Source organism: Talpa europaea, assembly GCF_964194135.1.
Source record: "Talpa europaea genome assembly, chromosome: 12".
In the NCBI taxonomy this organism is placed as follows: Eukaryota; Metazoa; Chordata; class Mammalia; order Eulipotyphla; family Talpidae; genus Talpa; species Talpa europaea.
The window spans coordinates 102,280,816-102,305,834 of record NC_140079.1 but is presented as its reverse complement, the minus strand read 5'-3'; the positions used below and the strand labels follow the sequence as shown (position 1 = coordinate 102,305,834).

Genomic DNA, 25,019 nt, shown 5'->3' with positions numbered 1-25,019 from the left:
TGCCTGTGCTCGGGCTGCAGTTTTCTGGCTGCGTGGGGCCCTGGCTCAGCCGGCGCCCCCTCGTTGCACCACCGTGTCGACCCCCGTGAGCTCTACCGGGTGGGCGGGCGGGTGGCGGGGTCCCGGCGGCCCCGGGGCTCTTGCCGGTGAGTCTCGTCGCAGCGGAAGGGTCGCCGCTGCTTTGGGCCCCTCAGCCCCCCCGCGTCTGTCCAGGGGTTCAGGCCTTTCCTTCGAAGGTGATGGCCGAGCCGTGTTGGTGACGTTTTGTTGTGTGTTTGGTTTCTGCGGGGCGGGTGGCCGTGTGCGGCCTGGCCTGCGCTCCCGGGCCGCGCTGCTCCCCCTCCCGCCTCCTCCTCGTTGCCGGCTGGGCGCCTGCTCTGGGGGGGCCCGGCCTGGCGAGCAGCCTGGCTCCCGGGGTAGACGAAGGTGGTCGGGCCTCTGCGGCTGTGGCTCGCCGCCTTGCCCGTGGGGCGCAGGAGGCGCGCCTGGGGGTGGCCGCCTGGAAAGTGGCACAGGCCTGCGAGGCGGGCACAGCTGGGCCTGGGGCCGCACCGCAGGAGGGTGCGGGGCCGTGGGCGCCGTCTGGGTCAAGGCCCCCCCCACCCCGTGCCCCCTTGCGCGTCCGGGCCGCCGTCGGGCATGGGTGGGTGAGCAGGGCACGGGGCTGGGATTCGCCCGGCGCCCACTGTGGGCAGGGGCCGCCCAGATGGCGGTTAGGCCACGCGGCCTGGAGGGCCGGCGAGGGCGGCCGCGCCCGGTTGGTGGCGGGCAGGGAGGGCAGGGACCTGAGTGGGGAAGGGGCTGGGGGGGCCGCTGCCGGCGCTTCGGGTGGCGAGCGGCCGGGCGTGTGACCCCTCTCCCTGTGTCCCGCCAGTATGACGCGGTGCCCATCCAGCCCAGCGTGGTGTTATGCTCCTGCCCGTCCCCATCCATGGTGAGGACCCAGACTGAGCCCGGCACGGCCCCTGGCGCTCCCGGCGGAGGGAGGCAGGGCCCCGCCATGGACGGCACGGCGGCTGAGTCCCGGCCCGGCACCGCCTCCCTGCAGCACGCCGCGCAGCCGCCACCGCAGCCTCGGAAGAAACGGCCCGAAGATTTCAAATTCGGGAAGATTCTTGGCGAAGGCTCTTTTTCCACAGTGAGTACTCTGCGGCCGCGGCCCGTCGCGCGTGTTTCCCTGGGAAGGCTGACTTGCTGGGGCTCCGCGCGGAAGGTGGGTGCCAAGTGCTGTTCTCCCTCTCCACCCCTCCCGCCGAGGGTGCCTGGGGGCCCGGCCGGCCCCGGAGCCTCTGAGTCAGGGCTTTATGGGGGGGGGGGGGGCGGCGGCGATGCTCCGCTCTCAGCGTGTTCCCCCGGCGTCCTTACAGCTGCGTGACGTTGGCTCCCCTGCGCTTTTCCTGTCCGTGCTGGCAGCTTTGGTTGAAGGTGTGAAGGCATTACGCCCTCGCGGGCAGCCCTTTGCCTCCGTGGCCGGGCCCAGGCTCATGGGCTCCAGGTCCTTTCAGGGGAGCAGCTGCCGGACGCTGCCGCTCGCCATGCCTGGCAGAGGGGCCGCTCCCGTCCTCGGCCTGCCTGCTTTGGGCTTTTGTCCCAACTAAAAAGTGAGGCCCTTCTGTGGGCCACCCTCCCCATGCGCCCTGCATTCCATGGTGGGCCCAAGTAGGCCCCATCTGCCCTGGCACCATGCTCCCGCCATGGCACTGGCCACAGGCCCCAGGAGCCCTTGCCAGGGCCTGGGCAGCGCAGCCGAGCCCCTCTGGGTGTGTCTGTAGCCTGCAGCCTGGCCGAGCCTCTCCGGGTGTGTCTGTCTTGTAGCATGCAGCCCGGTGGCACCCACTGCTGCTGGGCAGAGCCCCCACTCTCAGGCCCCAGGGAGGCTGGGGCAGGGCAGTTCCCCCGCCAGCTGGGCCTTCACCGTGGAGGGACATCAGCTGGTGACCTGGAGGGCATGACCTGGAGGGCATGTGTGGGCCTTGGCCTCTGGGAGAGGGCGTGCCTATGCCACCCTGCGCGGAGCCGCTGCGGTGCTGGCCTCACAGGCACGCCTCCGGGGCGCTGGCTGCACGAGCATCCTCTCCTGCGCCCCAAGGCCCCGGTGCCTGCGAGCCGCCCTCAAGGCCTATGCCTCCGGAAGGGTCTCTGCGCCCCTCCCACTCGAGCCCCATCACCCGGCCTTGCTGCCCTCGCTCTGCAGGGGCTTCCTGCAGGCTTTCCCGCTCACTACCAGGGGGCCTCAGGGGCCTGTACAGGGCTGTGCCTCCCAGCTAGCGCGCGCGCCCGCCTGTGGCCCCTGCTTCCTGGCCCCTGCTCTGCTTCCGTGATGCCGCAGGCACCGCGCACCGCTTTCCCTGCCGCTTGGGAGTTGGTGAGGGGCTTGTCATGTGGAAAGTGTAGGGTGATGCCCCTGGCCCTCTGTCCCGAGTGCAGCTGGCGTGGGGACCCCGCATGCCTTGGAGTGGCGCCGCCGGGGCATGACCCTCCTGTGCAGGCCAGACCCCAGGGCGCTCTCCCAGGCCCCGAGAGCTTGGGTGTCCTGTGCGTGAGAGCGTGGCCCTCCCGGTGTCTGCGGGCGGCATCCAGTGCGTGGTGATGGCTGTTTGGAGGAGCCCCAGACCAGGGCAGCCCGTGGGGCACGCGCCGGGAGGGCATCTGTGGGGTGGGGGTCGTGGCCCCGGCCCCAGGGCGGGGTGACTGCTGCTGCTCTCTGCAGCAGGGACCCGCTCGCAGATTCCAAGAGCGCCGCCGGGGCCCGTCAGCACATGGACTGGGACTGGTCGGCGACACGCGTCACGCTCGGCAGCACTGCCCAGCCGCTGCGCCGTCATCTGGTGTCTGGCGCTTCCCAGGGCGGCGGTCTGCGTGCAGGGCGCGCGGTGGGCTGGAGACCCGGTTATACTGAGTATTTCTCCTTCCTCTCCCCCTTTCTTTCCAAACCAGGTTGTCCTGGCCCGAGAGCTGGCAACCTCCAGAGAATACGCTAGTAAGTACTCGCCCCGCCCTGTGCGGCCAAGGGTGGGGGACGCGGCCTGGGCTGTCCGGCGCCTGGGGGTCACTGCGCTGTTTTCAGGGGTGAAGACGCTGTGGGCTTAGGGCCATGAGCCGGGCGTTTCGTGAGCTGCTCGCCCGCGTGCTCGTCACCCGGGCCAGGGGCGGTGACAGGCTTCTCTCCATCTTAAGTTAAAATCCTGGAGAAACGGCACATTATCAAAGAGAACAAGGCCCCGTATGTAACCAGGGAGAGAGACGTCATGTCGCGCCTGGACCACCCCTTCTTCGTCAGGCTGTACTTCACCTTCCAGGATGACGAGAAGCTTTGTATCCTTCCGTGCGCGCCCTGTGTGTCGCCGCAGTGGCCCCTCTCCTTGAAACGCAATCCCTTTGCCTTGGGGACCCCCAGCAAGTTCCGGGTCTCCGGTGCGCCGATGTGAGCCTGCTGCGCGGCGTCACAGCCATCTCTGAGGGGTTTTCACTGAGGAGAATCACATGTAATGGGTGAGATCTTAGCCCTGTGGTCGTGCGCCTCGGCGCTGGGGCCTCCCGTCCTGCCTCGGCTGGCCTCCTGGAGCCCGTGCGCAGATACAGGAGGGGCGTGCCAGGAGGAGGCCGGGACCCCTAGGTGGCGGGGGCAGGCACCTCCGTGTAGCCTTTGGCCCAGGGGTGTGGGGTGGGCCAGGCAGCCACAGCTCCCAGGCTTGGGCCCTGCGACAAGTGCAGTGCGAACCAGGGCCAGAGCCCCTCTCCGTGGACCTGGGACACTGGCCTCAGTCATGGTCTCTCCCTAGGGCCTCACCGCACGGCCTCGCGCTCTCCAGCCTGCAGTCTGCTTCTCCGGCAGAGGCCTCAGGCCCCTCACTTCTCAGCCAAGCCAGGAGCGTTGTCTGTTGTCTTTGTCACCTCATCTAGGGGCCTGAGCAGAGGGCAGGTGGCCACTTTCTGTGTCCTTTGCTTTTGAGTGGTCCCTGCTGAGTGCCAGGTAGTGGGGAGGTGGTGTCTGTGAGGGCGGGCTCTGCCCTTGGGGCGCTTACCTCTCTGGAGACGCCAGCCGCATGGTCGGCACCTGCTTGGTGGGCTGGGGGGCCAGGCTGTCCAGCTTGGTGATCTGAAGGTCCACTTTGTTCGGCATCAGCTCAGTGTCCCTCAGGAGGAGCACCTGAGCCAGCTCCTTGCGCCTCAGCGGCCCACCAGCAGGGCAGATGGTCCTCTGGCCGCTGCCCCCGCCGCGCATCATTCACTGAACTGGGAGAGGGAGGGTGGCGTCCGGGTGGCTCTGGGTCCATGGTGGCGCTATCACTGCATTGCAAGAGACAGACAGGGGCCCGGTGGGGGCTGCGGCCTTGGCTCGGACCCTTCACTGCCATGGAGCTCTGAGCAGAGCTGGGTGGCACGTGGGTCATGGGCTGGCGGGACGGAGGCTCAGGGGTCACCAGGGGCTGAGCCTGGGTCAAGCCCTGCAGAGATTGCAGGAGACTGGGCAGGGTGCAGGCACAGGCCGCAGGACCAGATGACTTCTGACCGAGGTGCTGGCTGCCGGGGGGCTGGGTCTCTGTACTGTGGTGATGCTGGCAGTTGGATGAGGGAGGAGGGCTGAGAGGGGTGCGGTCAGTACACAGTGCGTTTGGTGGTGGAGGGGAGCAGGGGCCAGCCGGGGCGCCACCAGAGCAGGCATGCGTGGCAGCTCCCGCTCTGTCATGCGTGGGGGTGAGGTGGCGCGGGGCGAGGGTGCTGCTGTCTCGGCACCAGGGGTGGGCATGGCCTCGCAGATGCAAGGCCAGGAGCTCCGGCCTGTGCTCTCTGCTGCTCTTGGGCTTTGAGACGATTTCACAGTAGCCGGAGAGGGGCTCCGGGGTCCCTTGTCTCCTTTCTAGGAGCGGGGTGGGAGTTTAGGGAACCCCGTGTGTGCTCCTTCTCCCCTCAGCTGTAGTTTACACTCGGCGAGGGGAGCAGTTCCTCCAGCCTCTTCAGGGCCCACCCACCCCAGTTCTGACACGGCAGAGCCCGACTTCCCCTAGCAGCCTGCAAGCACGTGGTCCGATCCCTGAGCTAGTGGCCTCCGCCCCCTGGAGGCTCAGCCTGACCAGACAAGCCAGGCAGCGAGGGCACTGACCCTCAACCGGGATGGAGGCGGGGGGGGGGGGGGGGAGGGGCTCAGGGATGGCTGTCCCCGCACGTCCCTGTGTGTCCTTCTTGCAGCACGGGGCCAGGAGTGGCCACCAGACTTCAGGGGTCTGGACACCATCCTTAGCTTTGTGACTGGTCCGTGGCTTGCCCTCTCTGGCCGGTGCTGCTGCAGCGTCTGTTTCCCCCTCGGGCCAGCCCCCCTTAGGGCCAGAGCACAGCTTCCTCCCCCCTGGCCTGGGGCACTGGTGGTGCCAAGGGAGGTGGGGACATTCTCGGGCACGAAAGGGGCTAAGCTGGCCCACACGCCATGGCTGAGCAATGTGTGTGGTCGAAGAGCCGTGGGCCTCAGCATCTGTCCTGTCGAACCGCTGGTCACCTGGCTCCTCCACCGAGCAGAGAAATAGAAAGTGTCCCTCGGGCAGGAAACAGGAACTGGGGGAGCGGTCAGATAAGGGGCAAAACCCACAAAGCCGGAAGAGGCGCCGGGCCGGGCCTCCCACGTGGCTGCAGGCGCCCGGAGACGGCGCTTCTCACTGCTGAGGCTCGGAGGCGGTTCCGGGGTGCCTGCACAGCAGCACTGCGCTCCTACTGGGGTTGGGCGGGCCAGAGTGTGCAGGCTGGCAAAGGGCCCCTGACACCCACACCCCAGGAAGGTGCAGAGCAGGGCCCCCCAGGAAGGGATTCTGTCCTTGCTGGAGGTGAGGCTGGTTTGTGCTCCAGGCTCCTGGTAAGCACAGTTGGGGCTGGTCGGGGCAGTGGGGCAGCTGCACGGTGTCCCTCCTGGCTTGTCCTGACCGCCTTGGGCTTTGGTGCCCCACTTGGCGGGACTGACGGTGTCTGGCAAACAGAAGCCATGCGGCCCTTGGGTTGGCCATCAGGCATGACCCCTCCCTGCCCTCAGGGTGCTGCTCCGGTGGGGAAGGACCAGTCAGAGCCCTGCTGCCAGGGGAAGCACTGGGCCTGTCAGAGTCCACGCATAGGCCCGTGTCTGCTGCTGCAGGAGGCCGCACTTGGGTGAGGGCTGTGCTCTGTGCCGCCTCGAACGGTTCCAAGAGGACGGCCAGGAATTGTGGGGACCTGCCGCGGGCCCCTCGGCCGGTGTAGACTGAGTCATGGCGCTGAGGAAGCACTTTCTCTCCCCAAAGCGGCCACTGTGTGTAGTTGCAAAGGAGTGTCGCTTGCGGAGCCTGCGCCTGGCCTGATGGAGCGCACCTGGCTGTGCAGCTGCGGGGCTGGCGGCTCGGCACCCTCCACCCGCTTGGTGGGGTCTGGCTGCCGCAGGCCCGTCCCCCGGGGGTGGCGGTCTCCGACCACGGCACCTTCAGGTGTTAGTGGTACGGAAAGTTCCCGCGGGCTGGTGAGGCCAGGTCCTGGAAAATGACCTTTGTGTCCTTCCTTAATGAAGCAATATGCAGATTTTGGCCTTAGTTACGCCAAAAATGGAGAATTACTTAAGTACATCCGCAAAATCGGCTCCTTTGACGAGACGTGCACGCGCTTCTACACGGCCGAGATGGTGTCGGCGCTGGAGTACCTGCACGGCAGGGGCATCATCCACAGGTGCGGCGCGCGCGCGGGTCCGCTGGAGACGCCGGGGTCGGAGCCGGGGCCTGCTGCGCTCGCCTCGCTCGCCTCCTGCGCTGTCTGGGCCGCGGCCGCTCCTCGCTGGCAGCTCTGGTGTGCGCTGTTTCTGCCTCATTGTCCAGCACATTCTGACACAGCCCAGTCGAGATGTTCTTGCTGACGCTTTCTGGGTCAGATGAGGTGCCGACCGAGGAGCTGCTGGGCTGTGGGCATCGGGGCGCTCGGGGCTCTGCTTTCGGAGGACGGGAGCGCGCGGCCATGCTGCTGCCCTGCCGGCTCGCCCCGACTGTGAGGAGCTGTGTTTCCACAGGGACCTGAAGCCGGAGAACATCTTGCTGAATGAGGACATGCACATCCAGATCACAGACTTCGGGACCGCGAAGGTGCTGTCCCCGGAGAGCAAGCAAGGTGAGGCTTCAGCGTCACGGCCACGCAGGGCTTGTCCCCCCGTAGCGCCTTGGAAATGTGTTGAGGTGCCTGAAGTTCCTACTCGGGCCCCTGTCTGCATGTCCCGCCACTGTAGAGGGTGGCCAGCGCTCCCCTGAGGCCGGCTCCCAGTGGGCAGGGAGGGGCGCCCTGGGTCCCAGGAGGCGGGGTGGGTGCTGTGGTTCTGGCGCGCTCTGCATAGTTGTTGCAGGCCCCCAGGGCCTTGGTGGCTCGTCCTCCCAGAAGATTCAGGGCGCACATTTGTTCCTGGTCTCCAGGTCTTCACGTGGGTCTGGGGGCTGTAACGAGGTGCATCTTCCCGGGGTCCCAGAGCCGCTGGGGCTGCCTCTCTGTCTCGTGTGCGTGGCGCTGGGCGCACCTGCTAGGCTGCCATCACCAAGTGAATGGGGCTGGCGCCCACCTGCCGGCCAAGTGCGTGTCTATCCCCGCAGACCCTCCTGCCGCCAGGCCCCGTGCTCTGGCGGCTCGGTCACCTGAGGATTGCTGCTGACAGTCCCGCGGGCTGGCAGAGGGCGGGGGTTTTGGCTTGCTCCTTTCCGCTGCTGACCCGAGGGAGTCACAGCCAGGATGGGAAGAGCGGCTGGTGACCTAGAGACCGTTTCACGTATGGAGTAGATGGCAGATGAAGTCTGTGCGCGAGATTGGGAAAGCTGTCGGCCACTGTGCGTTGCTTTATTATCTGTGCATACAAGAGCTGGGGTACAGGCCAGCGATGCGGGGGGTGAGAGAATCCGCCAGAGCAGGGAGCAGAACAGGCAGAAGGACTGAAGTACACTGCTGAGGGGAGCAGCGGGCGGCAGGAGAGGTCTGCGCGCCATGTGGGGCCCTCGCCGGCCGGCGGGGATCAAACCTGCCCTGCAGAGGCTGCGGGCAGCTTCACAGCTTGGTGCTCAACCACCTGCGCCACCAGGGAGGCCTCTTCCTGGTATTTTAAAACTCGGGGTTCTTGCCAAGATTCTCTTGGTGAGCGCTTTAGTCTCTGCAGGCACGCTGCGCCCCAGAGGGTCTGGAGATTCTCTGAGGAGCAAACCACCGCTGTTTGGGACTGAGACGGGCCTTGCAGTCAGGGCGAGCTTGCACTTCTGCACCAGGTTGGTCCCAGTGCCTCCTGCCCGCAGGCGCGCCCAGCCCAGGAGCCCCCCTGCACCAAGAGGTGGCACTGGGCTTCCTGGGCCCCTTCCAGCCGCGTCCTGCTGGCCGCCGTGGCCCCTGGCGGGAAGCATGTCCGCAACAGGCGAGGCAGGTGGGCCGCTGTGCCCCATTGCCGGCCTCCTGCTGAGATAAGGCCCGTCTGCTCGTCCTTGCTCCTCAGGCTGGCATTTCACAAGGTGCTCCTGTTGCCCTGTAACCATTTGGAAAATGCAAGAACTCAATGCAATGGTGAATAGTGAAATAAGCTGTTTTTTTTTCTTTCTGGCCCCGGGGGCTATCGGTCCTTACAGCATCGGCCAGGAGAACGGCTGGTACGCGTAGGCGCGGTGGCTTTTCTTCTTTAGAGGGAAAGGGAAGACGTGTTTGATCATGTGACTGATTCATTTCGTGCTTGCTCTCGTTTTGTCTGAAGTAGTTTGGCGTCTGACCTTTGTCCCGCGTTAGCTTTCCCCACCTCTTCTGCAGACTTTGAGAAGCAAAGTGTTGGTGGGCACCAGGGCAGGCCCCTCAGCTGGGGTGGAGCTAGCGCCACCCTCCCAGGGGGCGAGGTGGTCCTCCTTACCAGACCTCACCCCATGGGTCCTCCTTGAGAAGGGCTGCTGTTGGGTCTGTGGGGTGGGGGAGAGCAGACAGGGCGGCTCTGGAGGCTTCTGGGACTGAGGGGGACTTTGTGGCACAGTGGACATGTGACTCCTCACCTTGCTCAGGTGTGCACAGATGTCTCCAGGAAGGGCGTAGCTGTCACTCGATGTCAGCCCCTTGTCTGCCTATGCCTCTGCCCTTCTGCATCCTGAGGTCCAGACTGGGGTTTGTGGCTGGAAATGTGTGTCCTCAGCTCCGTGCAGGGCTTTCTGTTGGGGAGGTGGGAGGGGACCTTCGAAGGCTCCTCTGTGGCACCTACTGGCAGGCCCCTCCCACGTGCTATGGATGGAGGCCCTCTGTGCACTCCCGGCATCCTGGCACGCTCAGCAACACCTGCTCTGCACCCTCTCTGTGCCCCCTGCACACATACCCCAGGACTCCCTTTCAAGATGGATTTTGCTTTGCCACCAGAGGGGAGCTGGCATGAAGAGGAGAGTCCCTGACACCACCACCACCCCCACCCCCACAGCACACACACCTCTCAGCATCCAGAGTATCTGCTCTGGCCTTTTCAGTGTGGGCACTTCTTGGATCATAGCATGGGGCCTGGGGTTTATGTTTTGTTTTGTTTTTTAAAGATTTGTTTATTTTTATATAAGAACTGGGGTATAGGCTAGAGGTGTGGGGGGTGAGAGGATTCACTAGAGACAGAGTGGGGAGCAGAACAGGCAGACGGACCGAAGTACACTGCTGAGGGGAGCAGTGGGGAGACAGGACAAGGGAGGTCTGCCGCGCCATGTGGGAATCTCCCTGGCCAGCCGGGATTGAACCCACGCCGCAGAGGCTGCGGACAGCTTCATAGCGCTGCGCTCAACCTGCTGCGCCACCAGGGAGGCCCATATTTTTTTTTTTTTTAGGATTTATTTATGTATAAGAGCTGGGGTACAGGCCAGAGGTGCGGGGGGGTGAGAGGACTCACCAGAGACAGAGTGGGAAGCAGAACAGGCAGATCGACTGAGACACACTGCTGAGGGGAGCAGCGAGGAGACGGGAGGTCTGCTGCGCCCTGTGGGTATCTCCCTGGCCGGCCGGGGATGGAACTTGTGCTGCAGAGGCTGTGGACAGCTTCATAGGTTGCGTCTTAAGCCCTTGCGCCACCAGGGAGGCCCGGTTTATGTTTTAGAAAAGATTTCCGATCATCATAATCCTGCATCGATCGGTTTTTGGTGGTGGTTTACTTGAGTCAGGATTCAAATAAAAGTTCCCCATGTTGAGCTCAGCTAGTGTGTCTCATTCCTTAGGCCATGTTCCTTCTCCCCTAGAGCCTGGAGAAAACCAGGCCTCCTGTCTACGGAGCTTGTGGGTGCATCTCTGTGGGGTCATGTAACGTGTCCCGCCTCTTTGTGTGTCCTGTGAGCTAGTGGTCAGGCCTGGCTGCTTGACCTCGTTCGGGTTCATTGCCGCGCCCCAGAGGCTGGTGGCGATGTGCTTCTCACTGGGGAGCAGCGAGCTCACCTGTGACGTCAGCAGCTCTTTCTAACCCCCAGAGTGCAGTGCGCTTACTGCCCCCCCCACACACACACCGCGCACGAGAGCTGGGTGCACAGGCGCGGGCCCTGACCGAGGTAGGCTGGCTTGGATGCAGTGCCAACGGGCGGGAGAGCCGCTCGGCAGACTGCGCCGGAGTGCGTGGTGCCGCCACGATGAGGGGAGAGGCGCCCCCGGACAGGAGGACATTTTGCAATCCAGGGTCTGATGAGGACTCTGCTGTCTCCCTTGAAGAACGGGCCCGGGTCTCCGCAGCCATCGCTCCGAGGCAGTCACTCACTGGTGACAATGCAGGGGACGGCCTCGGCATGTTGGAAGATGTGGGGGGCTCCACAGTGAGGTGCTGCTTCCCATCACAGGCCTGCTCGCCCAGAAAGACCGGATGGCGTGGCCGGGCCATGGGGAGACGACCCTCCCGGTGGGAATGGCAGGTGGTGCAGCCACCTGCGAAGACGTCTGGCGGGCCTGCGCGGCTAGAGGTGGCCCCGGCTCTTCTTCCCTGGCTGGCGCCTCGCGTTTGGTCTTCTTGCGGGCTGCCCCGCACCCGCCCAGCTCTGAACAGAGGCCTCGGCGGCGGCGGGCCTTGCGCTCCACCCCGGGCTGGGCGCCCGAGGCCCGGGGCCGGGCGGTGACTGTGCTGAGGCTGTCCCGCCTCCGGCGAGGAGCGGGGCCCGTCTCCCGGCGCTGGTCCTGTGCAGGGGCCCGCGCTGCGGGGCGGACCCCGGAGTCTCCCCTTCCCTCTGCCTCGCCTGCCCCGGGCCTGGCTTCTGCCACCACGTCGCCACCTTTTGCGGCGGCGGCTGCACGTCGGGCGAGCGGGGGAGACGCCGCGCGGCCCGCTCTGGCCCGCGCCCCCTGGGTGGGTCAGCGGCGCCGGCCAGCGCGGTTCTGAGCCCGGTTCTGAGCCCGGTCTCCGCAGGCCTTCGCCCCTGGCCGCCCACCCCCGGGAGGAGCCGCGGGGCCCCGAGAGCCTCGCTCCCGCGCCCGGGGCGGGTCTGGCCGTGCTGCCCGCCGAGGGGACCCCGCGGGCCGCGGACGCCCCGAGAGGCTCCTGGGCCAAAACGCGGGACCCGGCGGGGGAGGCGGCTTCGACCTCCGAGGGTCTTGCGCGGGGAGGGGTGGCCGCCCGGAGGAGGGCGCCTCGGCGGGGACGGGCCTCTCTCCGTCCGGAGCCCGCGGGCGGCCGCTCCCTGGCGCCGCCCTGTGGTGCCTCCGCCGCGGCCCGCCGGCCCCGCCCTTCCGGCCGGAGGCCCCGCCCCTCCGGCCGCGGCCAGGCTGCCGCGTTGTCGGGGCGGTGGCGGCCGCCACGTCCCCGCTGCCCGCGCGGCACTGCGTCGTGCGTCATGCGTCGTGCGTCGTGCGTCGTGCGTCGTGGGGCGGTCGCCTTCCTGGGCGCGCCGCCCGGGCCTCGTTGACCCGCCCTGCGCCGCCTCCGCCTGGGCGCGGCCGCCGCGCTGTCAGACCCCGGGTCCTGGCGCGCCGACCGTCGGCCCGGGAACCTGCATTTCTAGAGCCGCCTGACGGTGGCGCTTCAGGGCGCAGACCGCGGGCTCCACGGCGAGTGCCGGGCGGAGCCGACCCACGGGGCGCGCTCTGGGGCCCAGGCGGTACCGCCCTGTCCTTGGCCTCGTGCCAGACGCGGGCAGGCCCGGGGTGCGGACGCTCGTTGGAATCTGCTCCCCCAGAAGCCCCGCGCGCGCCCTGCGCCCTGCGCCAGCCCTGCGTCCCTTGCCGCGCTCGCCCCCTTTCCCCCGTGCCGATTCCGGGCGCGCCGAGGCTGGCACGCAGGAGTGGGCTTGGCTTGGGCCCCGGGCTGCTTTTCCTCTGGTGACTCGCCTCCGTGTTCTCGGCGGTCTCGGTCAGGGCCCTGGCGGGACGAGGACCCGGGGATGTCTTCCTGGGAAATCTCTGGGCCAGCGCGGCGGCCCCAGGGCACCTGTCCGGAGGGCCACCTGGGCTGGAGCAGGGTGCGCGCTCCTGCGCCTCCCTCCCATGCCCCTGCTCACCCAGGGCCACCTCTGGAGACGGCCCCTCATCCTCATCTGCGCTTCCTCCCTCCTGGGAGTGCCCCAGGCCCCGGGGTGCCACTGGGCATGGCAGTGGCCCTGGGTTCCTTACACCACTTTCAGGGCTGGCATGATTTTCAGCTGGAGATCGTAAGGAGAGCATGGGGCTCTCACGTCTTACCCCCGCAAGCTTAACTGCCCAGTTATTTTGACTCAGGCTGGGCTGAGGTGTCTGGGATAGAACTTGGGTCATTGGGGGAGAGAAGTCTGCTCCCTGGATCTGGACCCTGGTCGTGGAAAAATAAAGAAAGGAAGATCTTTTTTTAAAAAAAAAATGTTTATTTATTTATTTATACAAGCACTGGGTACAGTCAGAAGCACGGAAGGTGAGAGAATTCACCAGAGCCAGAGCGGGGAGCAGAACAGACAGACTAACGAAGCACACTGCTGAGGGGAGCAGCGGGCAGCAGGAGAGGTCTGTGCGCCATGTGGGACCCTCGCCCACGGCCAGGGATCGAGCCGGCGCTGCAGAGGCTGCGGGCAGCTTCGCAGCCCTGCGCTCAACCGCTGCGCCCCCGGGGAGGCCCAGGAAGACCTTTTCTGTTGTCCTCCACCCTCTCTTCTGGATGTTCCACACGTGTGCTGCCTCTTAGGACAGTGCTGCCCTGGAGAGGGGTTTTCTGGGAGTTTGGGGCTGGGGTGTCTGGGGCTGTTGCGGGTGTTAGAACCGCCTGTGTAGAGTTGATGCGGAGGGCCTGGCGGCCTCTCAGCTGGGAGTGCTGGTCTACAGGAGAGAGACCCTGGAGTGATGTCCGCTTCGTCCTATTGAGGATGTCGAGGATGGCCTGGCCTGAGGAGGGCCAGGCTGGTAAAAGGCGAAATGCGATCCAACAGCGAGTCTGTCTCCAAGCCTGGGAAGTGGAGGGCGGCTGGGCTGGGGCCTCTGGTGTTCTGGAGCCGTGTGGCCTGCAGGACAGGTTGTGCAGGGGTTGGCCAGGGGCTTATGGGAGGTGGGGCAGCGTTCACCCTGCCTTAGAGAAGTGGCAGGCCTCAGCCGCGGTTGGCGGTCACACTGGTGTCTGGACCCCTGTCTGCTCGCAGGGGGGCTGAGAGCTGTCGTGCCACCCACCATACAGAGGACCTGGGGTGCCTCTGGAGGTTTGGGGAGGCCGGCTGGCTTGTGTTGAGGGCTGCGCCTGGTGTTGGTTCTGCTTTCTGGTGCTGGGCGGGAGCAGGATTGCGGATCCGCAGTGGGAGGCAGCCCAAGTCTTTGTCCTCGCCACCCCCCGGCTGTTGGGTCCAAGGAGGCTCTGCCCACCCTGCCTACGGGGGTCCTGCCTGCCCCCGCGTTCATGCAGTGCTGGCCACCCGCCTGGGCTATCAGGTTCCGCAGTCCTGCTGTGACAGTTGATGCGGCTCCAGGCCCTGACCACTTCAGCCCGAATGCTGAGCCAGCTCTTCGAGGGGGGCTGTGAGGGGGTCTGACTGGCAGTGATCTTGAGCCAGCCCTGGCAGCATCGGCCCTTGGGGTGCACAGTCTGATTTGCCACATAAACCTGACATCTTGCATTTGGGCGGGGCTGTACTGCATGCGGGCTGACTCCAAGTGACCACCTCTTCTCCTGTCTCCCCAGCCAGGGCCAACTCCTTCGTGGGCACGGCCCAGTACGTCTCTCCAGAGCTGCTCACAGAGAAGTCGGCCTGTAAGAGGTAAGCAGCTTTCTTTTGATCCCAGCATGCCTCTCCTCTAAAGCAGTGTATTTGTCAGCGAGATGCAGTTAGGAGGAGCCTCTGGTGCCTTTCATGCTCAGCATTTTTGGCAGGAACCATGTGTCTTGCCTCTTAACCGGTATCTTTGCTCCGATAACCTGTGAGTTGCTTTATTACATGTTCTGTTTCCGGGGGACGCCTGTGGTCTTGTGCTTTGAGATGGATCTTGCTCCTCTGGACAACTTCTCGGGGGGAAGAGTAGAGTAGGGGTCTGCCGCATTGACCCAGTTTCCCCCTGTGTCCCGGCACCCACGGATCCTGGACCCTCCTTGGCTAGTGGGTGCAGAGCTTCGGGCTGGGAAGAAGCTGGCTGGCCTGGCACGCCTGCCGGTGGGGCGGATGTCTGCAGGGGCCTGGCCCGCAGCGCGCTCAGACCTGGATCGGCCTGCTGGGAGCCTGGGGGTGAACAGGGAAGTGCAGAAGGGTGCAGAGGACAGTGGCCAGAGAGAGAAGGCATGGCTGGCAGGCCCAGTGGGCAGGGGCGAAAATGGAATTGGGGGAGCCTGTGCGTTACACCCCCCCCCCCCCGCCCCATGCAGGAGCAGGCAGTGCTGCGGGCAGGCCCTCCCTGGAGCCGCGCGTTGCCGGCACCGGCGACTGGTCAGCGCGGCGTGGGAGGGAGGGCCCCCGTGCGCCTCCCGCTCGGAATGGGGGGAGTAGGTCCAGACTGGCCATCCGTGTGTTGAGAGGTCTGTGGGGGTGAGTGCGCATCACTATGTATCTTATGCTTCTTAATTCTTGGTTGTGGTGCTTATTCGAGATAGCCGAGTTTTGTCCCTCTGGTTCTAAAGCTTGCTCACGTCCCCACACACGTAGCCTCTCGGGTCACGGATTGCTGTGTGTTTCCAGTGATTGCTTTTCTACATTTACGTAATTTTTACACAACCGGAGCCCTCTGCAGGAACCCGTTTTGCATTTGCCCCTGTGACGGCGTGAGGCTCCCGCACAGCATGCTCACGCCTTCGTCCCGCTGCCCCTCTGTCGTGGGGCGCGGAGGCCTTTGTTCTCAGCACAGGGTGGCATCTGCATCCCGTGCTGGCAGCGAGGCCACCCGCCCAGCCAGCAGGGACAGGGCCTGCCCAGGCGCCATCTCGGGTCGCGGGGTGGCCGACCTGTGTCACCCAAGCATTTGAGAAGTCCTTGGTTCCTCTGCTTTCCAAACTTCACGCTGGCTTCTCCCTTTGTTTTCCATCGTGTTAAAAAGGCATTTAAAATGTTGACGATGCCTGTGGATGGGAAAACATTCAAATATGCATAGGGCCTGAAAGCTGTTTCTTGGGTACCCCACACTCCCCCTCTTTTTTGTCCCCTTTTCCCCTGTGTAACTCCCTGCTTTCTCCAGACTGGACCACGGGGAGACCGGGGGACCCACACTTGGACCGAGCATAGACTCGCTGGGCCTCGCCCCACCGCACGCACCGCTTGCGCCCTGGCCCTTGCTGGCGCCAGGCTGTGGCCTCCCCCAGACGCAGACCGCAGCCAGCCCCCTGAGAGGCTCTGGCAGTGGGGAGCGGTGCCTCGATGCTCTTGGGTCTGAGCTGAGCCCGGCCTGTCCTGAGCTGGTGCATCCGGAGGAGCCAGGCGGGGAGGCCAGGAGAGGCCCTGCCCTGCTGGTTTATTCTGGAAATACGCCTGTCTGAAAATTTGGAGCTGCAGTGTTTTCCTTTTAAAATGTGTGATTAAAGTGTTTCTGAGGGAGGGCGGGGCTCGGGAAGGAGCGGGCTCCGTGACACCCGGGGTGCCGCTGCTCAGCCACGCTTGAGTCTGTCTGGGGTAAACAGCAATGGCCTGCTGTGGTGGGGCACCCCTCTGCGGGCTACCCCACCCACGTGCGCGCCCCCCCCCGCCCCGCCCCGCCCCAGGCCGAGGTCTGAGGAAGCTGGTAGCCTTCGCGGGAGGTGGGAGAGCGGGGAGGGGACCCCTGGCCTGGCCCAGCAGTCCCGACTGTACGTGCCCCCCCCACCCCTTCCCGGGTGACGGGAGGCTGAAGAGGGGCGGTTGAAACAGACTGAGTGGAGGCGGACGCGCCTGTCACCGAGTCCACAAGTGTCCTCTCTGTGTTTTCCGCTCTGCAGCTCAGACCTGTGGGCCCTCGGCTGCATCATCTACCAGCTCGTGGCGGGACTGCCGCCCTTCCGGGCAGGGTGAGCGCCGCTGTGCACATGGGCAGCCGGGCTGGCAGGGCGGGAGGGCTTTGGGGTCCCGTCCCAGCTGCATGCGGCGGTGGCTTGTGTCGAGTGACGGTTTTCTTATTTTACAGAAACGAGTATCTTATATTTCAGAAGATCATTAAGTTGGAATATGACTTTCCGGAAAAATTCTTCCCTAAGGCCAGAGACCTCGTGGAAAAGCTCCTGGTGAATATTTTGAATTTTCTTCAGGTGGGAGGATCCCATCGCTGTGCCCTGCACCCCCAGCCGTCAGGCACCTTCGGGTCTCTGGAGTGACGGTGATTGTGGGTACATTCACTGTGAGAGCCGCCCCCCTCCAGGCTGCTCACCCGCGGCCCGAGCGGCCGCGCTCCCATGCCCTCTGTACTGCGCACCAGCCTGCTGCGGCCTTGGCCCATGGCTGCTGGGCCTGGCCGTGCGGGTGGCCGGCTGGCTGCAGTGAGCCTGTGGGGGCAGCGCTAGAGCCACTGCCGAGGCCGTGGGCATAGCGCAGGTGACACAGCAGAGGCCCACAGGTAGCTGCCAGAGCTGTGTCCCGGGCGCGCTGCCCCCGCTCCAGCCCCTTGGCGGGCTCCGTGCCCCTGGGCTGGGTGGGGCTGCAGCCAGCCCCTTTCCCCGCACCTTGTGCGTCATGCACATTTCATCCGTGGGGTCCTTCGGATAGGGCGCTGCTGGGGTGGTGGGCGTGTCCCTCCCGCGCTGACAGCTTGCTGGCCAGATGGTTCTTCGCGCTCTCCTCCAGGCGTGGTCAGCTCCTTGCTGCCCATCGAATGTGGAGGTGGTAATTCCCGTTCGCCTGTGCGGGGGCGGGGGCAGAGACTGGGGAGAAGGGCCCAAGGGTCCCCCCCAGGCTCTGGCCTGACTTGGGTGTGCCCCGGTGCTTTCCTGTCCCCGGGAGCAGCTGAGTTGAGAAGAGCTATTCGCAAAGACTCTTCTGGATCAGAATTTTTCAACCTGACACTGCCTTGTTTCAACTTAATTTCAGGTTTTAGATGCTACAAAGAGATTAGGCTGTGAAGAAATGGGCGGGTACAGTCCTCTTAAGGCCCATCCCTTCTTTGAGTCCATTACGTGGGAGAATCTGCACCACCAGACGCCCCCGAAGCTCACGGCATACTTACCCGCCATGTCCGAAGACGACGAGGACTGCTACGGGAATGTGAGCCGGGCGGCTGTGGGGCGGGGCGGGGGTATGTGTGTGTACACACGTACGGGCCTGTCCTGCTCGAGGTGGGGCTGCTGTGTGTTCAGCACCCCAGGCTGGGTGCCAGGTGGTGGCTGGCGGTGGGGCTGCCTGCCCGGTGCCCCCCACCATGCTGGCTGGAGAGAAGCTCCTTGTTTCCTGGGGCTGTCTTTGGCCCATGGGGGTTGGACAGGAGCCAGTGAATGCAGCGCCTGTCTGCCCGTCCCCTTGGGCTCTGAGCCCCCTTTGTGAGGGGTTGACGAGGTGTCCCAGAGGGCAGCCAGCATCCTCTTGAGCACAGAGGCACCGCCCTTCTAAGGGAGATGGGTGAAGAGGCTCAGGCAGGGTGGGAGTGGCGCGAGTGCTGTGGGGCTGTGGCCTTGCAGCAGAGTGGGGGGTTGGTTCACTGCACCCTGGAGGGGAGTGTGGACTCTACTCCTTCCCCCATCCCCCATCCCATGTCACTGCTGGACCTGCACAGGTGCAGCTGAGGGGGCCAGGGTAGAGCAGACAGGGTGCCTCTAGAAAGTCCGGTGGGGCACAGTGCAGTGGCACCCCTGGACAGGAGCCCTGAACACGGGGGCTGTGGTCTGAGCCTCCAGCTGCGTTGCAGGGTACGGGGAGGATGGGCCTGACTTTGACATGTCTGCAGGCGTCACCTTGGCCAGGCCTGAGCCCTGGTCACCCCGTGTAGGGGTGGGGCTGACGGGGCAGCCCCCCACCCACTGCCTTTATAGGCTTGTTGAGACACGGGAGAGCATTGGGGGTGGCAGCCAGGACCCTCTGCCGGCACGGGGAGCTTGGGAAGACGCGCTCCTTTCCTTCGCTTAGCGGGGCCTCCCTCATGCACCCTGCCGGGCTCCCCGCCCAGTGCGCACTTTGTGATGAGCCAGTTTTCCCCATCGAAGTGGGTGCACCGCTGCCTCCAGGGCAGCAGGCGAGTGTGGCTGTGCCAGGCTGCATGAAGTTTTGCTGAGATTGAAGGGAGTAGTATTTTTTTTTTTTTTAAGAGAAATCGTTTTATTTCTTTTTTTTTTAAAAGATTTATTTATTTACTTACGTAAGCACTGGGCACAGTCAGAAGCGCGGGAGGGTGAGAGAATTCACCAGAGCCAGAGCGGGGAGCAGAGCAGGCGGAAGGACCGAAGGACACTGCTGAGGGGAGCAGCGGGCGGCAGGAGAGGTCTGCGCGCCATGTGGGACCCTCGCCGGCGGCCGGGATCGAACTGGCGCTGCAGAGGCTGCGGGCAGCTTCGCAACCCAGCGCTCAACCGCTGCGCCACCGGGGAGGCCCCTGAAGGGAGTAGTATTTTGAAAACTGAGTGTAGTTAGTCTCGTTGGAATATGGGGTGACTGCCAGACTCAAAACATGGGCCCGCTGGGCTGAAGGAAGGGTGTGCTGACCTCCCAGGCCCTCCACTGAGCCTCTTGGCATCTGGCCTGGGCAGAGCGGGGCTTTGGGTCATCAGGCCCAGGCCTCCCCCTGGTGGTACCACCTCCTGGGGTGAGCGTCATGGTGAGCCCTCTCCCGGGCCAGCTCTTCTGAGGGGTGCCCAGGATGCCCCCACGTGCAGGAGAGGCAGGGGCAGGCCTCATTGGAGCTCGCTGCCCTGGGCCCCCTCGCCTCACGCCCCTCTCTCTCCGCAGTACGACAACCTCCTGAGCCAGTTTGGCTGCATGCAGGTGTCCTCCTCCTCCCACTCCCTGTCTGCCGCAGACCCGGGCCCGCCCCCCAGGGCCGGCAGCAACATCGAGCAGTACATCCACGACCTGGACAGCAATTCTTTTGAACTGGACTTGCAGTTTTCCGAGGAGGAGAAGCGGTTGTTGCTGGAGAAGCAGGCCAGTGGGAACCCTTGGTGAGAACCCATTGGCGCAGTGGGGCTCCCGTGGGGGGGGCATGGTGTGGGGGGCACACGGTGCTGCCTACCCACGCGGTTTTGACCCACAGACTGGGCTCGTGTGGGTTTGCGTTTTCACCCCTGTTAGGCATCTTCTTGGACCTTTGTGTTCTTTGACTTTGTCTCCTGGCGTGATTTTTTTTCTTTGAGTCTTGAGAGCCAGGGGCTGGGGGTGTATTTCTGCTGTTCCCTGCCGTGCTCCGTGGGCAGCGCTCTGCTCTGCGTGTGTCGTGGGAGGCGCAGCGCCTCATGGTCGCCTCTGCTCTTCCGCTTGGTCTCCGCTGGGCCACGGAGGGAGCCGCTCCCTCCAGCCTGCGCTTGGTGGACTCGCCTGGCTGGGGAGACATGGCACGTCGCAGGGTGCGTGAGCTGGAGGAAGATGGCGGGGCAGGGCGTGAGGCTGGCTGGGTGGAGCACGCCCAGGACCTGAGGCGTGGAGGAGGGGCGGGCACGGCACTTCCTGGAGCTGGCTGCTGCACGACATCCCTGGCGGCTGTGACCAGAGCTTTGACCAGGGCTCTGCTGGCCCGGCTCAGACAGGGCAGGGATTCCCGGGCCCTGCCTGTAAATCTGCAAGAAGGCCTCTTGCTGGGCCAGCAGCCTGTGGTTCTGGGCCGAACTGAGCAGCTGGGGTGGGGCAGACTGCAGACCCTGCAAGCTGCTTGCTCTTTGGGGTCCTTTTCTTTCCCTCCACTTTGGAAGCTGACAGTTGAGAGCTGGAGGCACCTGACGGGTCAGCGGTCCTCATCCCCTTGAACTGAACAGCAGGTTTTGCCGGTCTCTGTCCTGCGGGACAGTGATTCTAGTTACGTGGCCCACGGGCCAGAGTCACCCCATCATGATTATGATACCAGGTGATAAGGGGCAGTAAACCGGCCAGAGACATGCCCGAATGGTTTACTGGTCACTGTCTGAGCTCTTCACCTGTGCGCATAATTGCAAGACCACTCAGGTTCAGACAATGACAATAACGGGATTTATTTAACAAACCAGGGAAACAGTCACCAAGGTCACAAAAGACTGTTTACTTCACCTGAAGCCATGTCCAGTATTTTTTCTTTTTAAGATTTGTATATTTATTTATACAAGCACTGGGTACAGTCAGAAGCGCGGGAGGGTGAGAGAATTCGCCAGAGCGGGGAGCAGAGCAGGCAGAAGGACCGAAGGACACTGCTGAGGGGAGCAGCGGGCGGCAGCAGAGATCTGCGCGCCATGTGGGACCCTCGCCGGTGGCCAGGGATCAAACCCCCCGCTGCAGAGGCTAGGGGCAGCTTCGCAGCCCAGCGCTCAACCGGGGAGGCCCTTATTTATTTTTTTATACAAGAACTGGGGTACAGGCCAGATGCGTGGGAGGGTGAGAGGATTCACCGGAGACAGAGTGAGGAACAGAACAGGCAGCCTGACGAAATACACTGCTGAGGAGAGCAGCGGGCAAGACAGGAGAGGTCTGCCGCACTATGTGGGACCCAGTCCGGCCGGCCGGCCGGGATTGAACCGGCGCTACAGAGGCTGTGGACAGCTTCACAGCGCTGCGCTCAACCGCCTGCGCCACCAGGGAGGCCCTGTTCATTGTTTTTTAACTGCATATTTGAAAGTGTCTGTTTTCATTTTTCGTATGAAAATGTCAGTGGATCTAGCCCTGACAGGAGAAGCTCTCTGGGTCTCCCATGAAGCTGAGGCGTGTGAACAGTGCCCGGCACTGCAGATCTGAGGACCAGCTTGTTGTGGCTGCCGGTCTTCATCCTTAAGGGTCATTTCTAGAGCCTGGGGCGGGCGGAGGAGAGAGACCTGGGTGTGGAGTGGTGGGGGGGTGGCCACTTTCACAGTATTTTGTGTGAGGTGCCCGCCAGGCGCTCCCCCCACGCTGACTCTGAGGTAGAAATCAGGAAGACTCCTTTAGGATCTTGCACTTGTCAAAGTGCGTCATATCACTAGCAGCTGCACTGATGGGCCAGTTGCCCGCATGACCGCTCCACCTGCCCTTGCCGGGCCCCATCTGTTGGGGTATCACTTGGGCGCTGGAGGAAGGGGCTGGCTTGCTGCGCCCCCACCTCCGCCCAGTGCCACCATGCTCTGCCATCGGCCGGCCGGGTCATCCCTCCCTCAGGACCGAGGGCCCCTCGGCGTGTGTGCTGGCCGCCCTCCCCACCAGCCGCCCTCATGGCAAGGCCGTGGGCCCCGTGCTGAGTCCCACACCTGTGGCGTGTGCCCACATGCCAGTGCCCCCCAGGAGGACACGCGGGAGGTGGGTTCATTTATCTGGGAGCAGGACACTGGGGTTTCCGGTTGGCATCTTGCTTCGTTTTTGGTTGTGGTTTAAGACCTTTTCTGTTACTTTGCCCCTGCCTCTCGCGGGGCTGTGTTTGCTGGAAGCCTCCAGCTTGTCTTCTCGGCTTATTTTGTTCTCCTGCTTGGTTTTGGTGTCTTGCTTGTTTGTCAGGCCTGAAAGGAACCCCCTTTCCTGAGACCTGGTCGCTGCGCCCTTCTCCCCTTCCTTCGAGTTCTCGCGAGTTTCTCCCCGTCTGCCCGGGAGCACGATGCCACAGGTGGTTCTGCTGGCCAGGCAGGCTCTGTGCTCGAGCGGCGCTCTGCCCTGAAGGGCCTGGCTGTGCGCGCCGCCCCCAGCCTGCGCTCCAGTCAGACTCTGCCCCGTGCCAGTCTCCTCCGAGTTGCTGATCTGGGGTCCTTCACACAGGGGCTCCCAGTCACAGGGACAGGGGTGGGGAGAGGCCCTGCTGGTGGCGGTGTCTTCCCGGCCGGCAGGCCCCCTTTTGTCACCCTGGAAGGCCCCTTGACGACTCTCCGTCTGTTTCAAGGCGTCTGGCTGTCTTTAGACTCCAGAGTCCACTGCCACGCTTCTCCTCACACCAGGCACAGCCTTTCAGGAGCATCCGGCTGTCACAGCTCACGTGCTGCTCACCGTTTATTTGGGGCCAGGTCCTCAGTTCTGAGGTCTGGGTCAGGAAGCCCCGTAGGCTCTGGGCGGCATCGGCTGGGTCAGGCCAGGCCGGCGGAGTGCGGGGTGTCCAGCCCCGGCTCCAAGGAGAGCACGGGACGCCCATGATACAGCAGTGGCCACTGAGGGAACAGTGGCCCGGAATGCTCTGTTTCTGCGTTGGCCCTCACATTCCCCGGCCTCCCGGGACGCAGACATGCTGCCAGCCGCGGCCCAGAGGTGCAGACGCAAAACCGCCTGGCTGGTCTCCTGGGAACCGGCGCGAGTCGGGCTCGTGACGACTGTCCGCCAAAGCTGTGTTTGGCACCGGCTGCGCCAGCTGCTCCTTGTGTGCATTGCAGCACTGGTTTCCGGCGCGGGCCTCAGGGCTTTGTGTTCCTGACGTGCTCCGGGCTCTGAGCGCTGCCCTGGCGCCCGCGTGGCGCTCACCTCTGGACAGCCTGGGTCACGGCTGCGCCTCGCCCCAGGGGCCGTGTGGCCCCTTCTTCCACCGTGCGAGGCGGCAGGCGGCCTGTCCCGGACCCGGACCGGGCGCAGGTGGAGGCGCCGGGGCGGCGGCTCGTCTGTGTGGGGCAGGCCGGCTCAGGCGGGGTGGGCAGGCGGCGTCGGGAAGTTCATTCGGAAGGCAGGCGGATGGAGCAGCCTATCTCTGACTCTCCGTTTCTTTTTTTCTAGGCACCAGTTTGTAGAAAACAACTTAATACTGAAGATGGGCCCAGTAGACAAGCGGAAGGTGAGCGCCCTCCCGCCCGCCTGGGTCTTGACGCCCCTCGAGCCGTGACCGCTGAGGGGCTGCAGCCTCCGGGGAGCGTTCTGAGCCTGCACGTGGCCCCGGCCGTCTGACCCGTGGGGTGGTTCCTGCCGCGCACGAGCTGGCTCCGAACCGGCTTCAGAGTTTTGTTGAGTTGGGGCAACTCCGGCACCCAGCAGGAGCCCGCTGCCCCGCTGGGGGGTTTCGAGAGGTGCTCTGTGGTGTTGTATGAATTGATTGTGGCATCAAAGCTGTTGGCGTCCACTCCCTCTGCTGGCTGGGCTCCTGTCCCCCTTCTGGCCCGCTCAGCCTCACCTACTCCAGTGTCCTCCATGATGGGCTGCGGGAAGGGGGTGAAGGGCCCGTGCCTGGCACAGGTCTGGCCAGCGTGGCGCAGAGGGCACGAGAAGCAGGGGCCTGGCTGTCGCTGGGGGCGGTGGGTAGTCACTGAGCAGCCGGACTGCCGCGGGGTAGGCCTGCTGTCTCTCACGGGGCCGCCCAGGAGAGGTGCCCAGAGAGGCGATGGGGGGCGGGGGGTTGTTGCTCGCCAGTGGGCAGACCTGGCCGGCAGCGCTGGCTCCGCTTGCTGTGCCTGAGTGACTGGGTGGGGATGGCTGCGGCCCCCGTGCCACTTCATGCTGGGCCTCGGCCGGCCGGGTCTGCATGACTGTGGTTTTCCCGTCAGGGCTTATTTGCACGGCGGCGACAGCTGCTGCTCACAGAAGGGCCACACCTGTACTACGTGGATCCTGTCAACAGAGTCCTGAAGGGCGAGATCCCGTGGTCGCAGGAGCTCCGGCCAGAGGCCAAGAATTTTAAGACCTTCTTTGTCCACACGGTGAGGGTGTCCCCAGGGGTTCTGCGTGCAGGGCAGCTGGAGGCCCAAGCGTCCCAGTGCCCTTTCCCCAGTGCCAGGGCCTAAGTTGGGCTGGGAGCCCCCTGTGCGTGTTTCTCCACTGAGGGTGACCCACAGGGTCCGTGGGGCTTCCCTGCATGCTGCACGTGTGCGGCGTGAACAGCCTCCCTGCTCGTGGTGGCCGGTGGTGCTGCAGTGGCCGCGCGCGCGCACCGGACGGTTTCTCTCTGGCGGGCTTCTGGGGGCGCTGAAGGGCTTCTGTCTCCGCAGCCCAACAGGACGTATTACCTGATGGACCCGAGCGGGAATGCTCACAAGTGGTGCAGAAAGATCCAGGAGGTGTGGCGGCACAGATACCAGAGCCCACCGGACGCTGCCGTGCAGTGAGCGCCTGCGTGCGCACCAGGACCCGTGTCCCGTGTGGCCCGGCCGCCGCGGGGTGCTTCCAGACCACCTGCCGGCCACCTCCAGGGCGCCGACGGCGGGCCGGGCAGCTTTTTATTTAAAAGAAAAGAAAAAAAAAATACCCAACCATACAAAGAACAAATCAACGCCGAAAGGAATTCAGGGCCGCTTTGCTTGTTCCCTCTGCCCTGCGGATGCCCGTGTCCCCGCCTGCGGGCCCTGCGCCCGCAGCCACAGCTCCCGTGTGCCGGGGCCCCTGGTCCGCTGTGGCCGGGGGTCAGATGTAGGCTCTTCCCACCCCGTGTCATCATGGAACTCTTCCGGGGTGCCCCCCTCGCGCTGGGAGGGGAGGGCTCTTAGCCTCTGGCCTTGGGCTCCTCCTCTCTGGTCCCTGAGTGATGGCCTGTCCCTGCCCCCACGGCCCCTTGTCCACCTCCCTATGTGGCTCTGGCTGCAGGATTCTGGCTCCCGCTGTGCACCTGTGCGGGCCCGTGCCTGTGCAGGCGCCAAGATGTGGACGCGCGTCATCCATGTGAAACTGGAGGGGCTGGCAGTGCGCCGTCACACCCCTCTGCGAACGTGGCATGTC

At 64.6% G+C, this 25,019-nt stretch overlaps 1 protein-coding gene across 2 annotated transcripts; it reads left to right on the top strand.

Annotated features, from left to right (window-relative positions):
- Positions 1-916: 916 nt before the first annotated feature.
- Positions 917-25,019, top strand: PDPK1 (3-phosphoinositide dependent protein kinase 1). Of its 2 annotated transcripts, XM_084250396.1 has the most exons (13): positions 917-1,138; positions 2,938-2,980; positions 3,178-3,315; positions 6,534-6,678; positions 7,013-7,110; positions 14,072-14,147; positions 16,283-16,351; positions 16,468-16,564; positions 17,364-17,537; positions 19,209-19,420; positions 23,094-23,151; positions 23,855-24,007; positions 24,296-25,019. In XM_084250396.1, exons 1-13 carry the CDS (start codon positions 932-934, stop codon positions 24,410-24,412), a joined length of 1,587 nt encoding a protein of 528 aa, XP_084106522.1. In that variant the 5' UTR covers positions 917-931; the 3' UTR covers positions 24,413-25,019. The 2 variants fall into 2 exon arrangements, with proteins under 2 accessions (XP_084106522.1, XP_084106523.1); XM_084250397.1 differs by lacking the exons at positions 3,178-3,315; positions 6,534-6,678; positions 7,013-7,110.